Genomic DNA, 21,722 nt, shown 5'->3' with positions numbered 1-21,722 from the left:
ATACCTAATTAGGGGCAAGGCAACAATGATTACAAGCAATAAACAAGATTGAAATAATTTGCAATTTAATAAAAGTGATGCAGTCATACGGTATGTGTTTAGTCACAATGAAATAAAGAAGGCTTCAAATCCATATGTTATGTTTTAGCATTTTGTAATTCAAACAGGAAGGGGAAAGGAGCTTTCGTATTGATAAATGTTCGTTTCGAAGTGCATAAATGGAAATACTGCCTAAGCAAGATATGCCAGCCTTGTTCCCAGACTAGTTGTAGGATTTCACTGCAAAACTGTTTCCCAACCTCAGCAACTTTAAGGTGTGTAAAGTTCAATTTCTAGTCAAAACAGCCATTGTCAAGGTTGACTGGTAACACATCCCTACTCGCAACTTGACCACAGAAATGATTTGGAATGTGTTGGGAGCTGGAACAAAGATAAGGGATGTATGTGAGCCATTTGCAACCTGATAAAATCCCTATACTTCAAGGCCACGCAATGGGAACCTTCCAAAGCGCAGACTGTTTTCCCAAAATAAAAAGAATGTGTTGGATTAGTGGGCAATATTGGACAAAAGGTGGCCCAAATGGGGAAAAGGGGAAATTAACTATGCTGTTTTTTGCACGAAAAACCTCAGAGCTAGCTTCACTTCTTCTGTGCCCGTATGGATTTATTAGAAAACTTATACTCTTGGTAAAATAATGTTGCTGCATATGCCAATCAGACAGTTGACAGTCATTGCTTAGGATTTTGTTGAACTGAAGTCCACACACATCTTAAAGTTGTCAAGGTTGGGAAACACTACTGTAAAACATTGAGCAGCTTCAATTTCACAATGAGACATTTATCAGAGGAACCTACTATTTTATTTATTACTCTGTAATAAAGAGATGGAATTGTAGTATCAACATTTTGAGGGGCATAATATCGGTACCTGAACATTAACTTATGTACAAGCAAAAGAAAAATATGCTTTTAAAAAATGGTTTCATAACATGTACACACTGGGGTTGAATTCTTTCCTTCACACAACTTTGAAAATGAAAATGTAAAATTCCCCCCCTAAGTATATTTTGATTGAAAAATACAACACAGGTGTTATACTCCCGAGCAATTTTGCTTGCATTCTTCTTCTTGTATAGGCTTTTAAAAAGCTCAACACATAACAGCTGCAGTTCTACAGAAATCCAAACATCAACCTTTCTGCCCTACTTCAGCTTGCAAGAGTGTTTATAATATATACAAACTGTACATATTTTATAACTATCTTTATCTTAGTTAAGCCCCTCTTAATGGAGAAGGAACTTATTGACTGCATTAAACTATAACAGAAAAGTCTTCCAATGATAGAATTCTTGCTTTTAGCAACCATTATATTACAAGCAGTCTAATCTCAAAGCTTAATCAATAAATGTTACCTTCTGAAAAATATAAAGGGATGGAAATGTGCGGGATATATCCAATTTTATTAGCTCCAAGCTAGCTTCTCGGTCAGCAAGTGATGCTCCAGCATCTAGAGAGAGTAAACCTGCAGATTTATACATGTCTGTAGACTGATTTCCAGTAATGTAAAATTATATTCCTCTGAAACACAGTTTGTAAGTTTTCTTAAATCAATCACAGACATTCAGGTATTCTTGGGTTATGTAATGGCTCCTGCCATCACAGTTGGAAGTTGTAGTGGTCATAAACTGGATCACTCACATAATCAATCCACTTTTACAATATTTACAGTGGTCATTAAATGAATCACCATGGTCGTTAAGCAAATCAATAGCAATAGCACTTAGATTTATATACCGCTTCACAGTGCTTTACACCCCTGTCTAAGCGATTTACAAAGTCAGCATATTGCCCTCAACAATCTGGGTCCTCATTTTACCAACCTCGGAAGGATGGAAGGCTGAGTCAACCTTGGGCCAGTCAGGATCAAACTGCTGACAGTCGGCAGAATTAGCCTGCAAAACTGCATTCTAACCACTGTGCCACCGCAACTCTTGGCTCAATGGTTCACTATATACTGTAGTTGTGGTTTTGGCAAAAACTGGACATTGATGTTGGTTTTCAGCAAATCCACTGTAAAACACAGTCACGTGACTGGGACACTGCTAAATGTGGTCAGTTTCCCAGTGCATAAAGTGGTCGTGTGACTGCAGTCCCCCCCTATTGTCAGAACTTCAAATCCAGGTCATAACTATACCCAGGGAGACATCTGTTGTAATTCTGACTGCTAAGTGATTTGTCACAAGTTGAGGACTACCTGTATTCCAAAGGGAATGCTAATTGAAAACAAAAACAAAAGAAAGAACAGGGCAGCAATTTCATCACAAGCTACTTCAATATTCAAGTAAAAGCATTCACACATTTCCACTGTTTCAATATTTCTGTTATGTTACATCTACTTTAAACTTTAACTGACATGCCATTATACAGAAGAAAATTATTTTCACAGCAAAATACAAGGAACGGTATTATCAGAATTCTCCCATAATTCCCCTTCCTCCCAACCTCCATTTTGTGTGACTCTATTCTTCCCATCTACAATGAGCAGCAGTCACCCTTTCCTAACATGGAGGACTCTGTCCTAAACCTGAATTTCCGGAGGCTCCATAAATCGTGGACTTGCTTATTCAAACATCTTCACAACATAATTATTTAGGACTACAGCCTGCCTCTCATCTGCTGACAAAACCAAACACATTGAACCTTTTGTGTCCCAAAATTTTGTGAACCAAATTTAGCCATTTTTGCTTTCCACCTGAAGGGAGCCTTTTTTTTATTTCTTTTGCTCCTGTGAAAATAGTTTTAAACTGACATTTTTTAACCATTTTATAACACGAACTTTTGGAACTCTGCATTAGGTGCATTTTCCAAGAGCAGAGTTGAACTTCTCCTAGTTTCATTCATATTCTTATATGAATATTCTTGCATTAGTGAAATGCTGCACTATACATATTTGTCATTTTCACTAGCTTTCCTCTATCTGAATTTTTGGCTCAATGTTTATTCCCTGTGTTTATCCCTCATTCTTTTTTTTTTTTTTTGTCTTTTCGCTTATCTCTTATCCCTTTTTGATTCTTCCCTATTCTTCCCTCCTTCTCCAGACTAAACTTTAGCATGAGACTAGGGAGGCATTTACTTCAATTAATTAAACCATTTTTTCTGCCTAACAAGCTATGACTCAGCTCTGTTGCTTTTTAATATGGACTTTTCTCTCTGCACCAAATATACATGCTGTTCATTATGAGGTTACCATAACAGCAAACGTAATTTTTTTTCCCTGGCACTGTTTTTGAAAAATATCTACAGGTGATCCTCGATTAGCAATGGTTAATTGGGACAAGGAACTCTGTTGCTGTTTGGCACGATTATAAAGTCAAATGTGATGCAACTGCACCGACTTATGATGGCAGTTCTGGTTGCTATTGTTTGATTTAGCCTTCATGGTCACTGGGAAGAACATCGTGTGATTGCCATTTGTGACTTCCTGCTGACTTCCCCATTGACTCTGCTCATTGGTAACTAGCAGTGAAGGCTGCAAATGATGGATTATGTGACAGGAAGGATGCTGCAATGTTATAATTGCAAGCTGGCTGCCAAGTGCCCAAATTGTGATCATGTGACCTGCGGGAATGCTGCAACTTTGAGGACCTGTCACAACCTTCCTCATTCAGCACTGTAAAAACTCTGAATAGCTGCTGAATGAGAACTACATGTAATTAGGATTTGTAAGTGTGTTAGGAATATGTATGCCATACAGCCATTTAGCAAATGACAGGGTTAGTTAGGATCTTGTATTGAAAAAAATATCATCTTTTCCCTCAGTTTTGTAATAGTCAGAAGAAGAAAAGAGCAAAACTGACTGGGCATAAAAAGTGAACTTAGGTAGAAAAAATTAGCATGACTTATAAAACCAGAATCTTACTAAGTCATGCTGTTATTTCAGAAGAAAAGGGCATTATGAAGCTTATAACAACAATGGCTATGAAGTTTAATGTAAAACAAACATCTTCTAACACAGGGTTGAGCATATCCAGAAGTTCCACATAGCACTAATAATTCAGAATTGTACCACTACAGAGACTAGAGTCCCAAATGTGACCCTCTACATAACATTTCTAGAATTTTTCTCTCTGACCTTCCCTTTAAGTAAGTATGAAACACACAATTGTCTGCTAAATGGTTCTGTGTTGGGAAATTATATTGTTAAAATCCCTGAAAGTGTATTTGCATTATCATAAACAGTACGAACAGTATATCATGCCATTTCGAAATACCTTCTGTATCATTTTCAGTGCCTGTCTCTCCAAAAATTTTCCATCGTTCCTTGGCTCTAGATAAGAAAATTTCATAGAGTTCTGCAAAACACAGCAAAATGCAGCCAGAAATCAAATTTATGACTTTGCAAATTGAACGGTATAATTCCCATTCCAGTATTAATTTACAGATTTTTTTTTTTTAAAAAAAACATAACTTTTATAAATTGACTAGTAGAAGTCTTGGTTTAATGATTTAGGAACTTCTAACCTCAGTAATTAGATTCAACCTCTACTCACCTAAGGGTAAAAAGAGAATACAAAGGGACAAACACATGCTTTTGTTACCATGAATATGGTATACAGGTGGTGGTATATAGGAATATGGTATACATATGGTATACCATGAATACAGGTGGTCCTTGCTTATCAACCCTAACTGGGACTGAAATTTCTATCCCTAAGCAAAGTGATGGTTAGGCGAAATGTCACCTGTTTGTACCACTTAGTGATGGCAGTTCCGGTAATCCCAGTTGCAGTTGCTAGGCAACGACCTCATACTGAGACGGGGTTGCACTACCCCATTCAGACCCTAGTTCTCAATCTGGGGTTCTCCTCACATATCACATCTCCTGCTTGAAGAGCAGGTGGCAGACATGACCAGGGGAACTTTTGCACTGCTCCGGTTCGTACACCAGTTGTGACCTTTCCTGGATTATGACTCCCTGTGCGCAGTTAGTCAAGTCATGGTCATTTTTCGCCTGGACTACTGCAATGTGCTCTACAGGGGGCTACCCTTGACGTTCATTCAGAAGCTTCAAGTGCGGCAGTGAGAGCAGTCTTTGGGATCCCTAGGATGTAGGCGATGACCAGGCTGAGCCTGAGGGTGGGGTCAAGTATGTCGCTTGGAGTTTCTCTACACCCATAAGATATCTAAGTCCAGCCCTCCTTGAATTCCGTTGTCTCAAATCTGCCAATTTGCCTTGACTGTTACTAATTCAGCTTCTCAAAGAAAGCTAGCATGGAATAAAGTTGTACTCATTTAAACAACCCTGATTCCTGGTTTCTTGCACCTGATACATGTTACACCTCTGCCCGGAGAATTTTACTGGCTACTGGTCTGCTTCCAAGTGCAGTTCAAGGTGTTGGTTATGACCGTTAAAGCCCTTAATGGCCTAGGTCTAGGCTACCTGATGAACCATTTTGTTCTGGTAGGACAAGCCTGTCCTACTCATGCCAACAGAAAGAGCTGAACAATCCAAAAGTAAGTTGAATTATTGCTTCCCTGATTTGGAAAGTAGATTTGTAGCTCCTAAAATTGAATTTGCCTCCTTGGAAGCATTGTTACACTGCTGATTCACATTCATTTTCACATTCAACTACAATTCAAATATTCTGTTCTCATTTATCATGCCAGATAATCCTCATTTCTTATGCATTCAATTCTATTTCCTAACTGGAAAACTTTGCACCTATCTCCATTAAACATTATTCTGTTACTTCTAGTTCGGCTTTCTGATCAGTCAAAAACATTTTGAATTTTGCTCTTGTGGGCTACAGTATTAACTTTATCATCAAGTTTTGTATTAACTGCAAATGTGATATATCTAAGTCATTCATAAAAATGAAGAGTAGAAAGCCCAGGATCTAATTCAATGGTACACCATTTGATGCCTATTAAAGTTTGATGAGCAACTGTTGATTATCATTGTTTGGCTCAAACAACCTGGTCATCACCTCTCTAGTCACTGAATCGTAACTGCAGCTATTGAAAATAAGCTTCTCTCTCTCTCTCTCTCCCCCTAACTCTCTCTCTCTCTCCCCCCCCCAACTCTCACACACACATACTATTTAATGTCCTTTTAGTAGTTTCCTCCTTCTGGGGAAAATATGTCTACATTATCCTAAACCAGAAGTGTTGAGAGGGGGCACTGATATAGCAAAACCTTTGATAATCTGTTCAGAAATTAACTATTCAAACTAAAAAAGAAAATTAGTTTGTTAAGCCTTCACAAATGAATTCTCACTTATATTAACCCCACGTTATTTCTACATTGTTTAGAGCTAACATTTAAAATACTATAGATTATTACTAGCTAAATGTATACCATAAGAAATGTTAGTCACCACCATGTAAGTTTAACTTGTAGAATAATTCAAAAACTCTGATTTTTTTCATTCAGCCCTTTTGATTATCTTTTAAAGAAAGGGCTTCAATTTAAGACAGGGATCTAAGTGCCGCATAAATCTAATCATTTATAAGGGAAGCACTAGGTTACTGAAGTGTGACAGTTAATAATGCAATTATTCCTGGGCAAAATGCACACCATCATACACTCAAGATAACCAAAGGGTGAGTTACATTGCAGAATATCGCTTGAACCTATTATATGCTTCTAACTTACCAGGAGTGATATTTAATTCATTTCCTACGGCAAGACTCCAAACCCTTCCACGAACGCTTGGAGGTAATCCTTGCCACCATAATTCTCGCACTCGCCTTGTAGAACGCCTATAAAGACACAGAAGTAAAAATAGTGTGAAAATTTGACCACTGCTAGAAATATCCTAGCATCAAATACAGCAGTAAACTTTAGCTTTGTATAAGAAGCCAGAGATTTCCTATTGATATTTACTAGTAGTGCTTCCTGTGAGTGTAAGATTGCCTGATCTTATAAGACAGCATTGCTATATTAATATGTGACTTCTGAATTGTAAAATAAAATAGCAGATACAAGAAAAAGTAATTCTATGTTGTGATGAATTAAAAGTACAGCGGAGAACAGAAAGGAAAACACACAGAAGTTTGCATCAATCTTGTATTACCAAGTAATTCTACACTTACATGCTCTCCCAATTAGGCAGAATTTCATTGACCCAAATCACCATAGCACTAGCAATATTCTCCTCTTGTTTGAAGCGTTCTTTCATTATTTTCTTCCTTCGGTGAGCTTCTTTAATTTCTATTAAATTCAGAATTTTAATTGCAATGTGACATCAAAAGCCATGTTTAAAACAAATATTAGATCATTAAAGGATATGGGTCCCTTAAATATAAATGCTTATAAAATAATATATCTGCTATGTAAACAGCTCATAATAGATAATTCTCATAATAGATAATTCTGATTACAGGAATGAATGTATTTATTACACTGTTGCAGCTCTTTTTTCAACATCAGAAAAAGTAAACAGGTATGTGCAAAGTCTTCCATCTCCAGAAAAGGACATTCTGAGGGATTCTAGAGTGTTATTTTTTTTCCCTATTAAGCAATCCCAAGAGTGGTGTCCAGCTGTTTTCTAGAAGTAGATTTGGAACACCATAAATCACTTCCTTATTTTGGAAGATTTCCTAGAGGGAAATAGCCCCATAACACCTGGAATTGTCAGGTGGTATGATCTGGAATAAAATGAGAACATTTTCAAGAATGTTACATTTTTAAGGATGAAGTGTTTTGTCCATATCGTACAGTCAACCTTTTGCAACTGTGAAAATCTACATAGTCATAGTAAATTCTGATGTCACTTTTCTACATATCAAAACACAGAGTCTGGTAGATGTCAAGGAAAACTGCTTATGGACGCTCTGTAGGTTCCAGCAATGATGGGGCCCCCATCCCTCATCCGTAACTTAATTTAGTATTTCAAAATGAGTGGATCAGTATTATTTCTTCAAATTAGCAAAAATAATATGTTAAAAATATATTGGAAACAATTATTTCAATAGTTCTCCCAGCCATGACTTTAACAAACAAAAAAATTGGAAAATCAAAATAAAATGCTGCCTCTTGGTCTGTCAGAATCTTGAAAATGCCCTCAAAGATACATTAAAAAATAATTTACAATTTTGCTTCTTGACCCATCAGACTATTACTATACTCTGAACCACAACTATACTTAAATATAAAGATGAAATTGAATAATCTCAATCTTAGAAGCTTCCACCTGAAAATATGTGGCAATCTACAATAGTTGTTTTATGTTCTGTTTTACAATTGTTGAAATACTTGTGGTATTAAAGATAAGAGTTCTCTGTATGATTAAATACAGTATAATTTTCTACAGATTAAGCCCACTGAAATAAGGGATGGAATGAATCTGGTTTAGTAGCATACTTGGGACTGAAATACTGAAAATACTAATTATAGGTATTTTAACGTAATAGCATGTGCTATATTTTGTATAAAAATTTATGCTTCTTTCATGTAGCAAACATTTTGTTGCTAGAATCATTCATTCATTCATTTAATTTCTATAGTTTTTCCATTTCAACCAAATGTGTCTGAGTGGTTCTGGGAAGCATTTCTAATAAACAATCTCTTACATATTTATAAAGGTGTGTGTGTGTGTGTGTATTTTAACTAGCACCTTTGGTTTGTCATCAAAGATGATCAGCTTGACAAAGTGAGTTAAAGATCAAATCATGAAGTAATTTAATACTTACATTTGTAATAAATCAAACAACAAACATTTCAGGTATATAAACAATGCACACCTGTGCAAAAGATATAAATATGGTTCACTTATGGAAAGAGATGGCTATTTTTTGGCTTCAAAAATGATCTACTGAATGCCTTTCTGAGAAAGATTATTGTGGATAGAAAAAAGTGGACTTCTTCATGTCCATATTCATGTCCAGAACGCTGACACATACACTGCGTATTTTACTTGTTCAATGTGGTTTTGTTTTATTTTTTTGGTGTGTGTGTGTGTGTGTGTGTGTGTGTGTAGTAAAAATGGCACTTAAGACTTGGAACGATGTTGTTTTAACTTTATCTGAAGAATATAGTGCCTCTGTAACAAGCCAGTTTTTTTAGTTTGGTTAAATCAGATAAATTACATAATGTACTAAATATTATTAGATCAGACATACCTCTCTTTTTTGCTTCTGCCACCATTTCATCATATTCTTGTTTGTGACGTAAAGCCTCCTCTGTAGATTTTGCAGGAAGGTTCCTAAAAAGAATTTTAAGTAGTATAGATTAATCAAATTAAAATCTTGTTAAATGTTCCATACGTTAAAAAATGGAATGCTTGAATGGTATATTTTCCCAACAAATCCTTCATTTTACAGGTTATCACAAATAATGTATATAAAAACGTAATAACTAATGTTTTAAGAGCAAGTCTAATTACAAATAATGGAACAAATTATAGTCTGAACTAAATGGTTTTATGCTAAAACAATTTAGTTTCTAGATTTAGTGTAAGGTGCACGTCAAACCAATTTGTTCTCTGACAAGTTTGGACTATTTGAAGGATAATCTGAAATGATATGGGATTATTATTGCTCTATCTGAAAGAGACCTGAAATTACTGAATAAGAGTGCTGAAAATTGTTTAAGTATAAACATATCCCATCATCGGTTCTGAGGAGTACATGAGAAAAATAGACCAATTACCAATGCAAGTATGTGCGGAAATAAGACCAAAAAGATAATGGTACCATGAAACCCAAAGGAATAGACCCCTGAGATATAATATAATTAGTCTCCAGTGTACTATGCAACGTCACTGTTTTCATTATTCAACTGTTCATCTATATTTGAGGACTGTGCCTATTCCAAAGCTTTCAAAAAATAGAAACATATCTCTTCCACACAAACTTTATATATCTATTCTGACATCCTTCTCTCCTTCCTTGCTGTAAAATCATTCGCTACCCTAGGCCTGCAGCTCCAATAAGTTGCTTTTCATCTAACTCCTACTCCAATCACTCAGATGATCTTTCCCTGAAGTCATAATATCCTCCCAAACCAAACTTAAAAGAAATGTTCAAGGATTTTAGAAAGTGTTCTGTTGCTACTCTAATTAGCAATAGGAATGATTTGAGAAAAAAAGCTGATTAGAGGATTTTAAAAAAGCTCTCTACAAGGTGAAGAGCTGCAAAGTTGCTTGCTCTGGTCCCTGAAAAAATCTTTCCAAGTATGTTACCCGCATTAATGCTGAAAGAGCAAGGTATAAATCACCTAAGTGTCTATTTCTACTCTTACTAGCAGCTTCATGCTTTATTAAGTGTTACTCTATAAATGTTTCATTGTTTACTTCTTGATCCGCCTAGTAGTCTAACCTTCAAACTTGACTTTAGCCAAAAGGACTCTTGATATATACAAAATATCAAACACTCTGAATCCTTAACATATAGATCTTTGACATGTAAGTGTTCTAAATAAATTAAAAATAAACAAGCAACAAGTTACTTCACTGAATCAGTTTGAATTATCAACTCAATGCAGAGTAGACAATATTTATTTTAAAGTGATAAAATGCAGGTTTATTATTTAATCTTAATATTATATCTCAAAGCTTTGCTTCAAAAACAGGGTTCCAAAGAAAGCATTACTAGTTGCTTTAGAAACAGGATTATTTTCAGTAGCATGTCAATTGTACAAAGTACAGTTCCTCAGATATAAGCTAACATTAAAGCCTAATTCTTATGTGGTAAAGTTGTACCCACTTAGATTTTTAAATGATTTAAGTTTATAAGTAAAGCAGTATTAGATTGTATTCAAATAGACTACAGGCTAGAGCATGATGGTTAGCTTGGGGCCTATTGACTTTTAAATTTGAAGACGGCCGCCACCTGGTGTCGAAATGCCTGTCATTATAAGTCAAAATCAAATGAATGCAATCATTCAATCATTCACATCAAACCTTAATTTGTACCAATCTTCGGGCGGGGATTAAAAAGACCAACGGGGATGTGGCCCGGCGTAGTTTACCCTTAGAGCATGATGGTTAGCAAAAGTTTTTTTAAGATACTTTTTTGCAGTTCCTACTAAGATAGGTTTTACTTTTCCTAATATGAACTATGTAATGGCTTTATTTTAAGTGTGTGTGTGTGTGTGTGTGTGTGTGTGTGTGTGTATGTATGTATGTATGTATGTATCATCATCATCATCATCTTTTAATGACCCCACAATCCCTTGCAGGGTGGAGTCTGGGCAACTGAAAGCTAACAGAGTGTTTATTGGCCGGATGCCCTTCGTGTCACCAATGTGGAGTTTTGTCCAGCAGATATATTCTCATTTATGCCCAGAGAGAGAAATATCTGCCTCAAACTAGGATCGAACTCATAGCCTCCGGATTGTGAGGTGAGAGTTCCACCTCTAGGCAACCGCACCAGTATGTATGTATGTATGTATGTATGTATGTATGTGTGCTACAATCCAAACATAATTTACCTAAGTATCTACCTCAGCTTACTTTTTGATCTGACACTTATAAAAAGAATCCTTAGGGACTTACGATGGTCGATCCTCCAGAATAAGAGCAGTGGTTGAAAGTGGCTCAAATTCAAAATGTCTACGCCTTGTTGCTTGGGGTGCAGGTTTACACAATTTTCCTATTCGTGCTTCATATTCCTAAACAAAATTAAATAATATACTTTTACAGATTTGTAAATAAAAAACCTGCACAGTTCAGATACTACCCTCTATTGAGATCAAGTGATTTAAAGTTATTTCAGGTTCGTTTTAGATAAACAGCAGTTGCCACGAAGCAGGGCTAATTTAAGATTAAAAGAGAAACATTGCATCAATGCCACAGAGAAATGTAGTTTCTGACACTTACAACCTACAACAATATTATGCAAGCTCAAAGTTACAAGCAAAGAGAAGGAAAAACACCAGAGAAATAACACTTTCCTAGTTCAGATGAAATAGGAGTACAAGGACCTTGGGTTCACACTTGCACCATTGTCCTCCTCCAGCCTCACTGAGGATGGAGTGAGAATATTTTCCTTTCATTTTATAGCAATTGGACTGAAATATAATACCTGATCTTAAATTCTGATTAAACAAGATAACAATCAAGCGTCATGCCAGAGCAGCATAACTAGAAAATGCTACACCATAAACAATGGTCCACCAAAAAGGTCTTTTGAATATGCTTATATTGCTACAGGTGCTTGTTAACTTACAACCGTTTAACTACAGTTAAAAGTTAACAATGGCCTTGGAAAAGACCTGTCCTTGAAGTTATGGCTGTTGTGCTATCCCCTATGATCACATGATCGCAATTTGGACACTTGGTACCCAGCTCACATTTACCACAGCTGCAGTACCTTGTGGTCATGTGATTGCAACCTTCCTAACTGGCTTCTGACAAGAAAAGTCAATTGAGGAAGCTGGATTTACTTAGCCAGCACCTGAGTTGCTTAACAACCATTGTTAAAATGGTTGTAGAATTAAGTCCGGTTACATAATGACAGACTTAACAACTGCAGTGCTGAGAGACCAAAATTCCAGTCCAATTGTGATAATAAGTCAAAGAATACCTGTATCTCTTCTACTTTTTGTATGCTATGTTACATGATACTTCAATCTAAAACAAACACAGGTGGTGCTCAACTTACAAAAAGTTCATTTAGCGACCATTCAAAGTTACAATGGCACTGAAAAATGGGACTTATGGACATTTTTCACAGTGCTGACCTCTGAAACATCTCCATAGTCATGTGATCAAAATTCAGAGGCTTGGCAACTGATTCATACTTATGACTGTTGCTGTGTCCCAAGGTCATGCGATCCTCTTTTGCGACCTTTTGCGACAAGCAAAGTCAAAGGGGAAGCCAGATTTACTTAACAACTGGGTTACTAACTTATCAACAGCAGTGATTCACTTAACAACTATAGCAAGAAAGTTTACACAGTGAAGCAAAACTCACTTAACTATCTTGCTTAGCAACAGAAATTTTTGGGCTTAACTGTGATCATAAGTCAAGGACTACATGTGCTTGTTTTACAGCTATCTGGTGGAATCAGCCATTTCTTTTTAATTAAAGAAGTTTGAAGTCAACCTCACGCAATACTATTTGACTAATACAAATATTTATTAATATCCTAATATGTAGTATTTTTTAATCTTAAATAACTGCCAATAGAAATCCAAATTATTACGCACACACCCCAATTCTAAATTTAAATTTATTTCCACCTCATGGGTCTATGGGATGAACCAGTAGCTCAGATAATGGACATAGAACACACACTGATACATTTCCAAGAACAAATCAGCAGAATCAACACACTTGTATAAACGGTGCAACAAAATGCAACAGAAAAAGTGTCAGTGAAGATACAGGTGCGGAGGCTTTCGTGGTTTATTAGCAGATAGCACACTCAAAAGGATATTCAAAACATGTTGTGCTAATGTACTACAATTTTTCAGCTTCCTGCACATTATTTTATTTGCTTATCCTGTTAAAACCTATCTAGCATACAGACAGAAACTGAAATAATAAAATAATTACCCAGGTGTTGTCTATTAGTACTTTTACACTAGCCTTCAAAATTTAAGGATTAGAAAACTGCTCTTTGAAATAACATAAAAATATGAAAGTTGAAATTATTAAATTACTGAATTCTGTACCAATACAAATTCTATACTGTACAGTGAAACCACTGATGATTTATATATTTTAATAAATCAATCGATGTTTAAATATATATTTTAAGGACAGTTAAGGTAAATAACATTTTTTTGATTAAAAAACTGAAACTCAGTTAAAATGTAGTTTTGGGCACTGTTTTCTGTGGAATCAAAGGAGGGAAAAAATTCTAAACCCTGAACTCCTTATATAGTCTTTAGTACATGTGACAAAATGAAAAACAATCCACTATATGCTTTGTAATAAAAGAGTGCTGTATATTTTAGGTAAAATAATGCTTTAGGCTAATATTGTTATCTCATGACTTCTTTTAACTGTAACACCGGCTAAAAACAGACCAGGTAATGTTCATGAACTTCAGCTATATACGCAGCACAGTCTCAAGGAATTCAAATATATGAACCAAGACAGTGGTGGGATTCAAATTTTTTTACTACCGGTTCTGTGGGTGTGGCTTGGTGGGCGTGGCAGGGGAAGAATACTGTAAAATCTCCAGTCAGAGGTGGTACTCAAAATTTCCGCTACCAGTTCTCCAGAACTAGTCAAAACCTGCTGAATACCACCTCTGAACCAAGAGGAAAAATATACAATATATTATATTCCCCCAGACTGTGACATATTGCTTTCCTTATTTGACATTTTGTTTTCAAGAAGAAAAATCAAGCAGTTACAAAGCAATGGTTGCACTCATGCATTGTATAATCCAGTTTTAAATGATAATTTTCCAGAAGAAGCTACAGAAACTAGGAATTATACAGATTATGCTAAACCATACACCATCATTTTCAAACCACAGTAGCTAAGGGTACATAGCACATAAATCCAAACCAAGGAAACCACAGGTAAATAAACTTGGTCCTTTATATAAATCAGGTCTATGACTAATACAAAATGATATACATAGTAGAACTGTAAAAAGCTTCCCAATCTGAAGGGCAAAATATAAGGCAAAGCACTATAGATGCATAAAAGGACCTGCTGGAAATACATTGAAGCAGCTGCAACCTTAACTGGATTTGCACAACCTCCCTCTTCAACTCACCTAGAATCCCCAGAAAGAATTGAGGAATTTCTGAGAAATGTTATGTGTATACTCACCTATGTTCCAAATCAGGTCTGGGTTTTGAATTCAGATTGCTAAACATTTGATAAGATGTCTTAAACATTTCTAAGAACTAGTAAATCTAGATTAAAATAATAAAACTAATCCACATTATATTCCTTAAATTCTGTTGCATTGTGTCAGTCAGATCTTTGAAATGCGGTTGATTCCTCAACTGCCCATGAAGATGCTATGAGCAGGATGGGAAGCCATCCATTTGCTGAAGGTACTTAGTTGTTAAGATACGCTGTAGAGAATCATGTTTGCACATCACAGCCGAACACTTGCTACAGCTTTTAATTTGTACACAGTAAGCATTTCAGTTCATATGCTTCATGTCTACTGCATTGGGGAAAATGCCAAGGGGAACAGCTGCACAGCCTCAGCAAGCATCACTGCTGTAGATATGTAGCAGCATCTAAGGTTCCCCTAATTCCACTGAGATTTATTTAGTTTGGAGTTTTTGCTCAAAGAAACTTGGCAATGTGTTCTCTCCCACTCCCTTTTTTACTTGGGCGGAAAACTATACTATACTGTAAGCATTCAGGCAGGAAATGTCTTGTTTTTTTAATCTCCATATGTTTTTTACTCTCTTAGAATTCTTAAAGCTGTTAGTCCTTAAATAGACATATTGGATTCCTTAGATTTAAAAAAAAAAAACCTCCATTTTTACGACCCTGTAATCCCTTAATTGGGGGAGAGTCGACTGGATGGAGCTGAGTGTTTACTGGCCGGATGTCCTTCCTGATGCCACATGGAGTTTGCAGCAGATATCTTTTCTTTGTTCCCTATGAGAAAAATATCTTCTTTGTTCCTAGGAGAAAATATCTGCTGCTACCTAGATTGAACTCTCAACCTTCCGAGGAGAGGGCTAGTGTCTTTACTGCTAGGCCACCACACCGCTCAACTGGATTCCTTCATTTAATACTCAGGAAATGGACAGTTTGCTAATTCTGTCTTGTTTCATCAAAAACTTTTCTTTTATCCATTACCTGCTGGAAACAGACTTGTTCAGGAGAACTGATGGAAACCCCAGTTTTTGTGATGTAAACCATAAAAATATATAGTTTAGAGCAGGGGTGTCCAACCTTGGCAACTTTAAGACTTATGGACTTCAACTCCCAAAATTCCTCAGCCAGCAAAGCTGGCTGAGGAATTTTGGGAGTTGAAGTCCACAAGTCTTAAAGTTGCCAAGGTTGGACACCCCTGGTTTAGAGGAATTCTGAGCCAGATACTAATCCAATTTCTTGCACCATAGACCCCATTCTGTATGATCCTTTATTGTAAAATTGAAACTTGAGTTTGAGTTCAAATGAGGAATTCTAAATTTATTAAGTATTCTATTTAATATACTAAAACAGGATATGTCATTCTTCCCAGAATAGAACACAATAAATTTCTGTCTGGACTTAAATGAATGATCAAAACCAAAATCAGATCTTCCTAAATACGAGACACTTAATTTCAAAATTTGCACTTCAGAGAGAAAATGTTGGCATTAGTAATCAAAGAGACTTTGGTGGATATTAAACAGGAAGCCTCATAAAAAAAATAATCAGAACAAAAGCAGGCTGCATAGCCATGGATATGGCAACATACTTCCACAAAGAGGAAGTGAAGATAACTAAATGGAGTAACAAATCAATCAACATGTCTCCTTTTTTGTAAACAATAGAGCTATACAATGTTTTGAGATGCACTAAGCTTTTCAGATAGTGCATGCACATCTTTCTTTGCAATGTGCATGCAAAATAACTTTATTCTTTTGAATCCAAAGCACTAAACAGTCCTAAGAAGAAGCATCATTTTAAAACATCTGATAAAAGAGAGATGCCCTCGTCAAATTCACTTCTTGGCAGCTACACAGCATATGTACATAAAAGGTCTGTCTGGTTTTTGTTTTTGTTTTTAACTTTCCAATCTAATCTACAGCTCTATGACTTCTTCATAGTCTCCAATTCAAGTCAGGTCTCTTATAAAGATGTTTTTAAAAATAGTATAAGGACCCCAACTACATGCTATCATTACCCCACAAATTCCCTGGTTCTTCCAGCTTGTTCCCAAGATTATTATTTTGGCTTCATGAAGAGTCACAAAATAAGAAAAGCCATCCAAATATATACAGGATAGAAAAACCAGCTCAACAAAGGCAAAGCAGAGAGTGAGGAAAGGAAAATATCACAGCAAAGTTGACCTCCCTTGCATTTGTAAACATACAGTACATTGACATAAACCCAATTTATTTTCCATTCTGATGTATCTTAAATGGAATAAAATACATATTTTTTGTCAAATATAATGAGATGACAGTAACTCTTATACCATGTAACTTTCTATTAAAACCACTGACAACAATTAAATAGAAAGGGGCAAAATATATTAAATAGCAGTTGAGAATATCTAAATACTGAAAATTCAAACCAAATTTATCAAAAGGCTAGACTGATGTGTGGTTTAGGATATTAGGAAAATTTTAAGACATTAGTAAAACTTTTAAGACATTAAGAAAATTGTGCTTAATTTGCTACCTAAAATAAAATAGTCACAGTGAAAGCTGTAACTGCCTCTAAAGAGGGCAAGAGCAGGTTTCTAAATAAAAAGCTAGGCCTAGTTGTTCACCATCCCATTTGTCATTACATCCCCAACTGTGATGTATGGATCATGTTATTAGTTGTTCACCATCCCATTTGTCATTACATCCCCAACTGTGATGTATGGATCATGTTATTAGTTGTGACTCATTCTTTGTAATTAAAAGATTTATTTTGTAATTAGTTGCTGTATGATTTTTTTAAAATAAATAAACCATTTGCTTCTGAACCTTTGAACCTTAAGGAGAGAACAATTATACAGCTACACTGGAAGGAGTAAACAGTTTATATAGGAATATTTTGTATGAGCCCAGATGATCAAAGAATCAACTATTCTTTTAGCATATTTCTTCAAATTACAAGAATACAACTAAAGCCTTTAACAATTTCAAGTCTAACATTCTTTTTCTTTTAGCAACTCATTTAAATTTGTTGCTGGAAGATTTCAACATTCAATTATATTTAAAGTAACAACTTTCATAAAGCAATGAGATTTTAAAGCTACTGAAAATGTCTATACATTTACACCAACAAAATAAGTTGGCCAAATGTATTATGCAGCAGAATCAACTGAATATAAATGAAATTTATATATTAAAGCACATTTCAACTGAACAGTAAAATTATGTAAACTTAAGAGAAACAAGGCAGTTAATACCAATATTTAATATGAAACAAAAGCAGTTAATATAATTCCCCTTTTTGTTAATGGCATTTAATGATGATGTGTTAGTACTATTCACTCATATTACCATTATGTAATGTACCTTGTATTTCAATGAATGCTACGAAGATCCTAAATGGCATAGAATGTGAAAGAAAAATATTAAATTTCATACCCCAGTGTTTAATAGACTGAGTGTAGATACTGATGCAACAGTGCCAGAACTTTCTTCCTAATGAGAAAAACAGAAGTAGATCCTTAGAGAAACATTTGACAATCATTAACATACAGCATTACGCATGCAAAACTTAGCTTTTCCTTTATAACCTAGGTACTGGTAAATCAGATTAATGGCTCAAATTTAGCTAGCTGAAGTTGCCTATATATACCCAAAAGTATGCCAAACACCAGTCTAAATTCTGAAGTCAAAAAAGCAATTACGTAAACTCTAACACTGACAGTTATTATAAAAAGTTCTAGCTGTTCCAAGACTTTATGCGAAGAGGTGTGCATGCCTAAGGAAGAGCCATACTATACTAGAATTCTAAGTTCTAGATAGATAAAGAGTTAGATATATAGACTTCCTACAAGTTTTATCTTTGAATCCTGAAGATTTCCCAAACCCAACTATTATCTTTAATTCTTTCGGGGATTTGGCTTTTGCTACTGCATAGCTAAACTTTTCTTGTTTAATTATACCATTCATTTAGGAGTCTGTAGGATTAATGTTTTTTTTAAATAAATTTGATAGGTTTAAATTCAAATTTGACAGCGTCTTACAATTTCCAAGATTTCAACTACTTCAAAATATAGGAAAACATTCAGAGGCAGTCTCAAAGATATCTGGCATTTGGTCATGTAGCTATCCCATTTTCATTCTCCAAAACTAAAAAACCAGTCTAGTCTAAAATCACAGCCAATTGCCATTGTTTAAAAGTCTCTTATCAATTATTCATTAACTACCTTTATTTCCCATATCATAGGCTCTACCAAAATGATTTTCTGTAAGGCACATATATTTAATCTATATAGAGAGTTTCAACAGGGATACATAATTATGGAATATCACCACTTGTGTTGCACATTCTTTTTTTTAACGCTTATCGAATTTAAAAGTTCACTCTAAAATATTTACATTTGTTAAATCTATTTTACGTTCTCTCTAAGATTTATAATTGAAATTTGGGAGTTGGGAAGAAAGTCTTCTCAGCTAGAGTACGCTCATTTACAAAATATCCCCTCAAAGAACATGTCTGGTACTACCAGTTATCTGTTTGTGCCATCTTCCTTCTCCCAACCATTTGCACACTTGCATTTTATGGAAAAATTGAAACTGTTCTCCTATTTCCTATGTTACCGGTTGGTTTTATTTTGTGTTGTTGGGACATTTTTTTTGTTAATGAGTAGATAAAATTACACTAAATATCTATTATTATTAAATTGCTTTAGTGGTATGATTAATGTATGCAGAGTTCACCATGGAAGAGGCATAACAAACTGTTCAAACTGCCAAACCTGTATGTGATGCAGCAGGATATATTGATATGCTGATAATGGATTGATATATTGTAAACCTTGCCAGTCTGGTACAAGGAGGTATGAGCCACAATTTTTATGTATTTAAACATTTTTTCTAGCTCTCCATCTTCTAATCAATTCAAGTTAATAACTCTCCCTCTCCTGGACAGCACCTTCCAATCAAAATGCTGACATATTTCCAGACATCACAAGACATACAGAAGCCAACAATTTTTGTTCCTTCTCAGAAACTGAAAAATAATCCCCAAAATCCTAGAAGGCCGGTTGAACTGAGATACCAGGAAACTTGATAGAAAATAACCACTTCTATGGATTATTTGCTCATAGCTTTGAAAGCCCATTATGTGGGACTAAACATTTCTTCTGTACTGCATCAATATATTTGCAAATTAGGGGGGAAAGCTTTGCTTATTTAGAAGTAACATCACTACACAGAATCCTCCTTTGTATTAAAAATAACCTGACCAAAATATATTTATTAACTCCAATTTAAGTGAGGTAATTTAAAATCCAGAACACAAAAGATAGGTATACAAAAGATAAGATTTTATTTTACATTGTTTTCCATGGACAGCCACAATGATCTTAACCTACTGGTTTTGAAAATGTCTTGGTTTCAGAAATGATTGGCCATGAACCTAGAAATTACTCTCAAAAACCTTGAGCCCCAAAGTTAGACACTGCCCCATGCTAGAGTAACCTAACACATCTTAGTTGTTCTAACATTACTTTCTCAAAATTAACCAGAAAAACCTGTTTAAAAATCACCAAAGAATATCAGACTGTATATAGTATATTAAGAGAAGTATAATTGTGAGAAAGGAGACAAGTAGACATATTTAAAAGGGAAGCAGAAAAGCTGATACCAGGGATTTTCAGTTTCACCCACTCAAGAAGAACTTGGAAGCTCTAGAAAATATACCATATTGATTATAATTCTAGGGCCCTTTAAAAAAAAGAAAGTTTTCTTTTCAATCAGTGCTTGAAGTTTTCCTTTCAATCAGTGCTTCAGTGCTTAGAGGTGACTGTATTTTAATGCAGTGAATACATATGGAATGTTTGCTTCCTTTCTATAGGAGAGATTAAAACAAATGGTTAGATGAAAATATTTATGTTCTGGCATAAAAGACCTTTACTGCTAGATTAAAAAGAACATTCGTGGACAAAGAGCATAAGCAAACAATTCTGTTGTTTATGTTCTTGCTAACAGTAGGCCAGAAGAGATGATAAATCAGAGATCTCAAGCCAAAACACTTCATTTCTATCCTAAGACTTTCCAAAACAACTTTTGTAATATCAAGAGTTATCAGAAAGGGAGGTAGAGTTAGAAACACCTCTTCCCAGCAGGATATTCTTACCTTCTACCCCACCCACTTTCACACATATGATACTTCCTGACTCATGCAAAAAGTTTGAGTCTGGGGATTCCACCCCCCTCCAGAGTAACTTCGATATGGAGGCTTGCCCATTTTCAACGCAAACAGGCAAGAAGAAAACTATGGAACAAAAGTTTACTGTTAAAGAAGAAATCCTCAAGTTTGCTGATGATCACAAAACTATTTTTGCAACTGTTTGCATTCTGCCCATTATCCTGACACAACACGATCAAAAACTGTTAGCACTTCTGAATTGCTAGCTCCATTTGTAACTGATATATGCAGAGACATAAATCTGGTCTGCTTTCTACTCTACTGATAACAGCACTATTTAGGAATAATTCACATTTTTAAGACACCTCTTGTTTTCTGATTTTTCTCCAAAGCAGAACAAAAAAAAACCTCACTCTATTTGCAGACAACACTGAACATAATCCTGGCTGTATATAGTCTTTGACTTACAACCATTCAATTGTTTAAAATTACAATGGTGTTGAAAAAATGGACTTGTGACCTGTGCCTGAAGACATGGCCATTGCAGCATCCCTGCAGTCAAATAATCAACATTCAGGTACTTGGCATCCCACTGCACTTATGACCACAGAGGGTGCTTCAACTCCTCTCACCCATCTATTCTGCCCCCCCCCCCATCTCTACCCTTTGGGCCATCTTGTACCCTGACTTGAGGGGCAGTCCCCACAATTGCCTGGCTATGGCCCCCAAAAGCTTCAGCAAGTGCCAGCAAGCATTCTGCCTTCTTTCCCAGGTCTCCATATCAACCTTTCCTCTTTTGCATTCAGCACCTTGCC

At 35.5% G+C, this 21,722-nt stretch overlaps 1 protein-coding gene across 2 annotated transcripts in view; it reads right to left on the bottom strand.

Annotated features, from left to right (window-relative positions):
* Positions 1-21,722, bottom strand: part of TBC1D12 (TBC1 domain family member 12) — a 56,420-nt gene that overhangs the window by 11,263 nt on the left and 23,435 nt on the right. The window contains exons 3-9 of one of the 2 annotated variants that reach the window (XM_026670772.2): positions 18,174-18,230; positions 11,499-11,614; positions 9,124-9,206; positions 7,096-7,213; positions 6,656-6,762; positions 4,272-4,352; positions 1,413-1,507 (exon numbers count right to left, since the gene is read on the bottom strand). In XM_026670772.2, the coding sequence (XP_026526557.1) occupies positions 1,413-1,507; positions 4,272-4,352; positions 6,656-6,762; positions 7,096-7,213; positions 9,124-9,206; positions 11,499-11,614; positions 18,174-18,230 (657 nt within the window). The remainder of the gene's footprint in view (positions 1-1,412; positions 1,508-4,271; positions 4,353-6,655; positions 6,763-7,095; positions 7,214-9,123; positions 9,207-11,498; positions 11,615-18,173; positions 18,231-21,722) is intronic. The other variant, XM_026670771.2, reaches the window with a different exon arrangement.

Source organism: Notechis scutatus, chromosome 4, assembly GCF_049901735.1.
Source record: "Notechis scutatus isolate UNSWTSFEM ecotype Mainland chromosome 4, rNotScu1.2, whole genome shotgun sequence".
Classification (NCBI taxonomy): Eukaryota; Metazoa; Chordata; class Lepidosauria; order Squamata; family Elapidae; genus Notechis; species Notechis scutatus.
This window is presented reverse-complemented; position numbering and strand designations above follow the sequence as displayed.